General features: G+C 29.0%; 2 protein-coding genes across 2 annotated transcripts; one reads left to right on the forward strand and one right to left on the reverse strand.

Moving 5' to 3' along the window:
- Positions 1-902: 902 nt before the first annotated feature.
- On the forward strand, positions 903-2,434 carry LOC127080008 (60S ribosomal protein L38). Its single transcript, XM_051020349.1, has 3 exons — positions 903-1,059; positions 1,773-1,956; positions 2,205-2,434. The coding sequence occupies exons 1-3, from the start codon at positions 1,057-1,059 to the stop codon at positions 2,225-2,227; spliced, it is 210 nt and encodes a 69-aa protein (XP_050876306.1). The 5' UTR covers positions 903-1,056; the 3' UTR covers positions 2,228-2,434.
- Positions 2,435-2,618: 184 nt separating this feature from the next.
- On the reverse strand, positions 2,619-4,024 carry LOC127079999 (uncharacterized). Its single transcript, XM_051020341.1, has 3 exons — positions 3,548-4,024; positions 3,363-3,428; positions 2,619-3,267 (listed from the first exon to the last, which is right to left on the reverse strand). The coding sequence occupies exons 1-3, from the start codon at positions 3,719-3,721 to the stop codon at positions 2,767-2,769; spliced, it is 741 nt and encodes a 246-aa protein (XP_050876298.1). The 5' UTR covers positions 3,722-4,024; the 3' UTR covers positions 2,619-2,766.
- Positions 4,025-8,800: the final 4,776 nt, after the last annotated feature.

Consider the following 8,800-nt stretch of genomic DNA (forward strand, 5'->3'; position numbering starts at 1 on the left):
TTCTATGCTTTGCATCTTGAATACAATCATGTCTCCAATGGTTAGTGACGAGAGACAATGGACTATCAAATTTCAACTTTACCTGAACCCGATGATTGTAGTTGACAAAGTCATCAACAATGATTTTATGTTTATTCATATACATATGTGGAGCTAAGGTAAGAGGGGAAAATATAATGTTAAGTCTCTTTGACAAGGAGACAAATATGACATTGTATCTACAAGCAATATGGTAACCCATATCAGAATTCATCATCCATTTTTTTTTATCATGCACATTCAAGTTTTCTACTTTTAAGGCATTCCTAACTTCATAGACCGTGTCATAGAACAAATTAAAAAATAATTTAGGGTGTTGATGAACTTGAGTATCTAACTGCGTCCGAACCAACGGCCATGACGCTTTGTTTTTGGTGAAGACCCGCGTACAATCTCTAAACGAATCTATAAATGACCATGCCGGCTCCGGACCATATAAATAAAGCATTTTCCTAATTTCTATTATGTTACCGGAAATTTCAAATATATTCCGAATTTTTGAAAGTTTTTGATTTTTTTCAAAAATTTTGAAAATTTTCGGTATTGGATAATAGATTTTTTGAAGTTTTTGGTATTTCTTCCTGGATTTTCTAAAATTTTCGATAAAAATGCTTGAATTTTGAAAAATATGAAAAATGACGTATTAGAAATTTTAAAACAACTACCAGAAATTTCGTTTTGATATGTTAAAAAAAGTGAAATTTTTAGAAGAAAAATAAAATTTGATGGTGATTATTAATAACGGTATTTTAGAAATTTTGAAATTTTTGGGAGGTGTGAGATATAATATGGGGTGGTAAGTTAAAAATTTTAGATATAAATGTAGAGGTGGTAAGTTAAAATATTTAAAAAAGAAAAAAAAGACCATAGCCCAAAACATGTATGATATGGGCTTTGAGGTCAAACAAGTCCAAGAACTAAGAGAGCGATAGAATTAGGGTTTATCAGCGCCATTTTTCCGCCTTTTACAACTCACATCACATTACCTCCCGTTCGCTCTCATCGTCGCTTGCAACTATGGTGATTTCTCATTCCTTTTTTCTAATTTCTCAGTTACTATTTTTTTTTTATCTTCTCCTATCTATTATTGAAATTTCATATTCAATTTACTCATTTCTTCTTTATTCATTGGGTTTTGCTTATTCTTCTGAAAAACAAATTATCAAAACCGATTCAATCATTTTCATCAATTTCCATCCTAAGAATGTTGGTATTGTTAAAAAGACTGTTTTTGGTGCGATTTTATTCCGAATGTTTGGCTGCTACGATGCTGGGTGAGGTTAAGCTAGTGAAAGTGTAAAACTTTATTAAGTGATTCGTGAGAGATTCATAGTTTTTAACTTGATAAAGTGGTAAACATAAACACTACATTTAGATTTATCATATAAAAGTTATTGGGGTTATACTTTTTTTAGGGTTAAAAGAATCAGTGTTTTCAATTTTAACAATAGATGGTAATTTATTTGTGATTTTTTTATAGATTTGTGTAGCCATTGCTTTTATCATGTTAAGGGCATGTTTGGATTGAGTTATTTGAGTGTTTTGGTGTCTGGGATAGTTTATAACATAAGTTCTTTTCAGCTTTGAAAACAGTGTATGCTTATAAAAAAAACTTTTGAATTTATTGTCTTTTGTTATAGTAATAACTTATTCACAAGGGTTTGTATAATAAGTGCTTATATAATAGTACCGTATGTCAATTGTTCTTATAATTTGTATGGTGTCGTACGCAGCCTAAGCAAATCAACGAGATTAAGGATTTCCTTCTCACCGCCAGAAGGAAGGATGCTAGGTCAGTGAGAATCAAGAGGAGCAAGGATGTGGTTAAGTTCAAGGTCCGTTGTTCCAAGTACCTTTACACACTCTGTGTGTTTGACATTGAGAAAGCCGACAAGTTGAAGCAATCACTTCCTCCAGGTCTGTAATTGAATTTTACATATAATTAGATAGGATACCATCTCTTCAACTGTATGTAACACATAGTAGAACAAAATTTTGTCGCATAAAATTGTTTTAAGGTACATTGGTTAAACATTAGAGGTTGTTGGTGTTTCTATGTGTGTTTTCTTTAGGAAGATTTGAAAGGATTAACTATTTTCTATCTGTGTTATGTTTAGTCTTGTTGATTTGTGCGTCACAACTTACAATGCTCTTGATGTTTTCAGGTTTGAGTGTTCAAGACCTTTAAAGGCATTGGATGAGAGAAATCAAGGAGTTATTTGTTTCATTCTTGTGATGTCTGTTTCTTCTGTAGTTGAATTTTGAGATTCTGAGTTGGACTCTAATGAGATCATAGCTAGGACATGGTTTTGTAATGAGAAATTTAAGATTTTAATGCCTTATGAAATAGTTCTGTGATGTGGAATTATATATGTGATCTTCTCTTTTATTTTTATCTTGTGTTTTGAGACAAGCTTTGAATTATTTTTATGAAATTATTTTTGGAATTTGAATGATGGAAAAGTGGTATAGACTTGAATAATAGTTACGCACAATTCACAAGTACACTTCTAACTTGTTTCTATTCCTCCTATGTTCTGTGCACAAGGAACACTTGTCACACCATTTACTCATCCATCAATTACAACAAAATATTTATTAGTAATTCTTTAGTTATTTTCTGTTTATAAATCTGATTTTCACAAAGTAATCAACAATATTTACAATGAAAAAAAAACTTAACTAAAGATGCTACTAATTCTGAACTTGAAATCTTTGACAGAAACATCAATTCTGCATAATCTGTCTTTCTACACTCCCTTTCCCATTTTCCAACATTTGATGTTGAGAAACATAATTCACATCAACAACATTGTCACCACTAACATACACTACTTTAAAAATATCATACTTCATATCGATTGAAAATCGTTCAAGATAAGGCATCATCCATTTTCTATGATCCGAGTTAAGAATCCACGAGTAACAAAAATGAAGAGACTTCCACACATGAATGCAAACAACAATCGCTCTAGTTTGTCCCTTCAAACACAGACCTGAACTCACACCTTCCATTTTCGCAAAGCGCGATCTGAATAAAGCTAACACGGCGTAGGAAAGGTCATCAAGATAATTCCGACTAGCCGTGTCTGCTGTGTTTATAGATATTATGTCTCCAGTTGTTAGTTTTGCAGATGATAAACCATCTCTTGATTCTCCAGCATATGCTTCAAGAAAACTATGTTCAATTAACTTAGCCATGGCTGATACTTTGGCTAGCATTGATTTCTGCGTAAGATAACACAAAGAATAAGAGCTTATTTTTAACTTTCTTAGAAAAAGTGCTTAAAAGGTAATCTTAAAGAAAAAGGAATATCTCTTACAAGAGTTGAAGTTAGAAGCTCTTTTTCTTTGTTGGATTGCTTCTGCCATGCTCCATACCATATAATCTGATTGGAGAAAACAACATGATTACTAAAGTCAAACGTGTCAGGATTGTGTGGTGTCTGTGATTCATTCAGTAACATAAAACAATCATTGTGAGAAAGTAAAGAAAGAAAGAAATTACCATATTTCCATGGATGCTTCTAAATATAGAGCTTTGAACACAACCAAGGCTTTCGGTGCTTAAGGAGAATAGTTTGAGAACATGAACAAGATCATCTATAATCACGATTGTTGGTTTGAAAACAAAGAAACTTATTTCCAAATTCTTGTTGTTAAAAGCCACAGAACATGCCATGTTCTTTTGTTTGTTTGTATACTCTTAATCTTTCTAAGTTGTTGAGATATATTAATGTTGTTTTTTCTTTTGTCTTTGAGAGTGTTCAAATCAAATATGAGATGCAAAAGCATAAGACACGCATAGTGGAGTCTTCCACAAAGTTGAATTCTAGAATGATTCCGTGTTTTTGACTATGGTGTATGTAGAGGAATTCCATTCAACTTGTTTCATGGTTTTGGTTTTGTTTATTTGTGAATCATAGAAAAATAATAAAGACTTGGAAATGAAACACAAAGTCGGTCACATGCATTGACTAGTTCAACTTTATGTTCACGTCAAAATGAAACAAAAACAAAAATGTTTTATATCTATGACCATGAAAATCAATCTTATTTACCCCCCACACTCCTATATATATCTTTCTATCTTTACGTTTTTTTTTTAAATCTTCACTTTATCCTTTTTACATATCAACTATTTATCTTTTGTTCTTTCCATTTAATCTTTTCAAAATCGGTGAAAATTACATTCCTATATTAGTTTATCAAATGACATAACGTTCAGTGTTTCGGATATTTCTTTATCGAATTATTTCAATCAAATATTTTGGTATGTAGTGGTATTTATTAGATGACTTGCAATTAAATATTTTTGTATATATTAGTGATTATCAAATAACTTTATTCAATGGTGATGCATTTATAGTGTAAAATAATTTTACACTCTCATCTAATACGAATATATCATTTCGTCATGTCATATCTGTATTTTAAAAATTTTAGTTTGACTTAACAGAATGCATGATCGTCATTGGTTGACAGTGTAAAATAAATTTACATTGTCAATGCATCATCCATTTTCTCTATTATAAAATATTATTAAATAATTTGGTTTTAAATATTTTTATTTATTTTTATTTTATTCACCGGATTAATTATATATATATATATATATATATATATATATATATATATATATATATATTGTAAATACTATAGAATAAATTGTTTCTTAAAACTAAACTATGGAATTTTGGAAGTGATGAGAAATTGAGATTATATAGTGAATTTTTTCGTTTAATATTGATGAGATTTACCATGATGGATTTATACTGATCATGACATTCAATTCCTTCCCTCCCAATCAGAAAGATTACTACTAATGCACGAAGATAGCAAAGTATTGTTTTGGTTATCAAAACTTACTTTCCACTTCAACAGAGCAATTGTATCGCCGCCTTGAATTTTTGTGGCATCGCCAAATGATGTGGACATTCCTAAAAGAATAAAAGAAGACATGTCTTTGATAAAAGTGTCATCTTCTTCTGATGATTAACACAATCAAAATATATTTTGATAAATTTACGGTCAATTTGTTTTAGCTTAAAAAAATAGATTTTTTTTTTATTTTTGAAAATGGATTCTACAAAAATATTTTTTAAAATATTATAAATTTTTTTAAATTTATTCTTTTATAAATTAAAAGATTGAATTGTTTATTCTATAACATAAATATATATTATTGAAGATCAAAATATAGTAAAAATCATAATTTTTTCAAACAATTGTATCTCAAAAATAATTTTTATGAAAAGCTATTTGAAATAGCTTCAAAATTAAGTGATTTTTTAAAATTTTGATATCCAAAAAAAGTTTCGATAAAATGATGAAATATCTAAAATAATATTTTAAGAATAACTATTCAAACCAAAATTTCATTTGAAACTTTTATGAAAAATTTCTTTATAATTTTTTTTTACACTAAAATATTTAACACTAAAAATCATTTTTAGAAAAGGTCAAAACAAACGGACCCTTAATAAATTGAACATAAATTGAACCTCATGTAAAACCGCGCATGTTAACATTGTTTAGGTTCATAGCTTAAATTGAACCTCAGGAAAAATAAAGTGAAACAATCAATAACAACAATTCAACACCATAATTCATAAAAAACAAAAATGAAAAAGCAAAAGAAATTTTGTTGAAGCAATTTACCAAACAATTAGTATGCAAGTTGCAAAACAGTGGAAACGACAACAATTTGATACAGATTTATAAACCACAACCTACAACAACAACAATAATTCAACATCATGAAGTGAAAGAATTGAAGCGAAAAGAGGAGAAAAATTGGCTAAAGCATTCTATCGAACACCTTGCGGGCAAGACTAAAAGCTGTATTTTTCAGCCTTTTTAATAGGTAAACATTCATCAATTTAGCTTCATAATATTGTATGCTAGTATTTAGAATAACTAGTAAAATCGCAAAACCAGAACGGACTCAAAAGTGTGTCAAAAAATTAATTCGAAATTATGAAAATAGAACCGTAAAAAATAACTTATCATAAAAAAGAAGTCAAAAATGGGTCATAGCCTAGGCATGTGCCTAGCCTGGTCGGACCTTAAAACCGTGTATATATATATATATATATATATATATATATATATATATATATATATATATATATATATATATATATATATATATATATATATATATATATATATATATATATATATATATATCCGTCTCATAAAAGGTGTGAATTTGAACAATTTACCGTTCTTAAGAAAATGTTTAGATGTGTTAGTTTTGATGATAAACTAATATTATTTATTAGAATATCCTTATTAATGTTAGTTAAAAAAGTGGTTGAAGAAAGTGAAAATTAATAAATAGGGTGTATGATAGTGGAAAAATAATAATAAATACTGCATTGATAATGTAAAAGGACAATTATTTTAAGACAGAAAAAAGTGTTAAAGAGAGATTTTTTATGAGACGGAGAGAGTATTTTATAAATATGAAGATCTTTTTATAGATATGTGATAAAAATTAGACATGTATAGAACCGCCGACACATTCTCAATTACACAAAAATTTGATGTACGAGAAGCGGTAGGAAGGTGAGTTAAAGAGGTTGGAGTCAAATATAAAATGATTGTCATCATTCCACGACCAGAGAAACATGAAAGAGAGGGATAAACAACAAATCAAGTGATAAAAGTGAAAAATATAAAGTAGTGAATAATGCAACACAAAGCGCTAATGACAGTAAAAATCACTCATAATTAAAAGGTATTGTAAAAATAATATATCGTCAAAAAGTAATTGTCATTTAATAAAATATTATATACAATGATGATGTTTTTAGATGCTATATCTCCACAAATTATGGGATTGGTTGTGATCAATAATCTTCAATCATCCAACCAATCTTATATAATAAGTGGGAGACACAATAGAATCAATTCTAATAATTTTCTTTTTATAATGCAATCTTTAATTCTTTCTTTAGACTACGCTCTTGAAAATAATTTTAATATATATATTTTAATATATAAATAATCAGATAAATTAAAGATTCTTACAACAAATAAAAAAGAATTACTCACTCGTAAATCTTCTCATTCTATAAATCCACATTATTATGAACCACTTTTAAAATATCTTTTAAATACAATTAGAGACTATTTTAAAAAGAATTTAATTGATATACATTATTAGTGTAAAAGAATTTTACACAATCAGTAAATTATAACCGTTAAATATTGGGACAAATTTAACTTCTATTTTTAAAATCTATAAAATAATGCAAACGAGTAATGGTGATAAATTGATAATGTAAAATTTTTTACATTGATAATGTTGGTGATTTTAGTATCACCCATGATTTTAGTAGTAATGAGATTTACTATAGGCCGATGCAATTATGGTTAAAGCTTGGAAACGAGTTAGGAGTAGTGCGGAGTGCACGCTCGTAGAGCCAACGTGTAATTGACTGCAAGTAATTGAAAACGGGGTTCCAAGGGGCGTAGCCCCTGGCGGGGTGCGGGGCAGCGCCCCGCTGGGGTTCCAAGGGGCGAAGTCCCTGGCGGGGTGCGGGGCAGCGCCCTGCCGGGGTCCAAGGGGCAGAGCCGTTATTACCGTTTTTCTTGAAAAGGTATGACTTTTCGTTTTCAGTTTTCGTTCTCCTATAAATGTTCCAGAATCTTTCTTTTGCCGGAAACATTCTTTCTTCAAGAATTATCCCCACAAAGATTTCGTGAACCCAGGCATAAATAGGGTCGAAATACTTTGTTCGGAAAGTGAACGAACACGATTCTTCGAAGATTATTCAGGATTATCAATTAATTATCTAACAGATAATATATATTAATTAATCTTTTTTAAAAATAAAAATAACATACGAGATCATTCAAATATAAGAAATTCGATGACATATAAACTAAAATTCCAGAAGAATACGTACTCGTAACTAGTTTGGTGAAGGAAAAATAAGTACATGGAGTATCAAACAAAATTAAGTAATCTAGTATTGATAAAAAATGAATAACTTTCAAATTACTCAATGTTAAATAATTTGGTGAGAACGATAAAATATAGGAAAACTCTTTGGTAACCATAAATTTAAGATATGTATAGGTAACTTTAGTGTAAATTATCATAAAATTTTAATTTATTTAAAAATAAATTAAAATAAACAAATAATGTGACACAAAATTATATTATTTAATTGAAGGTACTAATATTCAACTAAATTTAAAGGTACTAAAATGTTGGTCTAAAAGACCAAATTATTTGTTTGGGTGTGTTCCAAAAATTTCTATGAATCGAATTACTTTGGAAGTGTTTTGGTAATGGACAAAATTCTCTCAACCGTCACTTGTGGACCAAATCATTTGAAATAAAAAGGAAAAATAATAACTGGACAAGATCGCTTGAAAGAAATTTTTTATTTATTTTTAAATTTAGGTATTTATAAATTTTGGCAAATTGTGGCGGTGGAGGGATTATTGTTATACTTTTTCTAGTTATAGTTTATGGATGAAAAAAATATTATAATTCAATTAACTTGAACAATTCGTTTTTAAAAATTAAAATAAATAAAGTTTTCAATTTGTCAGACCAAATGCGCACAAAATCTTTTTAATGCAGCTTCATGAACTTCACGTTTAATTATACATTAGGACAAAGGGATTTTATATTCAAACGCAGATCCAAATATGCCATAAGAATGTGTCCAAGATGGTTCAGAACTCAACAGTAAAAGCATTGGCAACGGCGGAATATAGAAAGGCTAAACGTATAATG

Source organism: Lathyrus oleraceus, chromosome 1 (assembly GCF_024323335.1).
Source record: "Lathyrus oleraceus cultivar Zhongwan6 chromosome 1, CAAS_Psat_ZW6_1.0, whole genome shotgun sequence".
NCBI lineage: Eukaryota > Viridiplantae > Streptophyta > Magnoliopsida > Fabales > Fabaceae > Lathyrus > Lathyrus oleraceus.

What these genes read in the sequence shown, in the direction of transcription:
- LOC127080008 (XM_051020349.1), top strand. An exon ending in GAAGCAATCACTTCCTCCAG is followed by an intron (nt 1,957 to 2,204) that starts GTCTGTAATTGA and finishes TGATGTTTTCAG; the next exon opens with GTTTGAGTGTTCAAGACCTT.
- LOC127079999 (XM_051020341.1), bottom strand. Translation starts at nt 3,721, where the DNA reads ATGGCATGTTCTGTGGCTTTTAACAACAAGAATTTGGAAATAAGTTTC. An exon ending in GAAGCATCCATGGAAATATG is followed by an intron (nt 3,429 to 3,547) that starts GTAATTTCTTTC and finishes TTCTCCAATCAG; the next exon opens with ATTATATGGTATGGAGCATG. An exon ending in AGCTTCTAACTTCAACTCTT is followed by an intron (nt 3,268 to 3,362) that starts GTAAGAGATATT and finishes TATCTTACGCAG; the next exon opens with AAATCAATGCTAGCCAAAGT.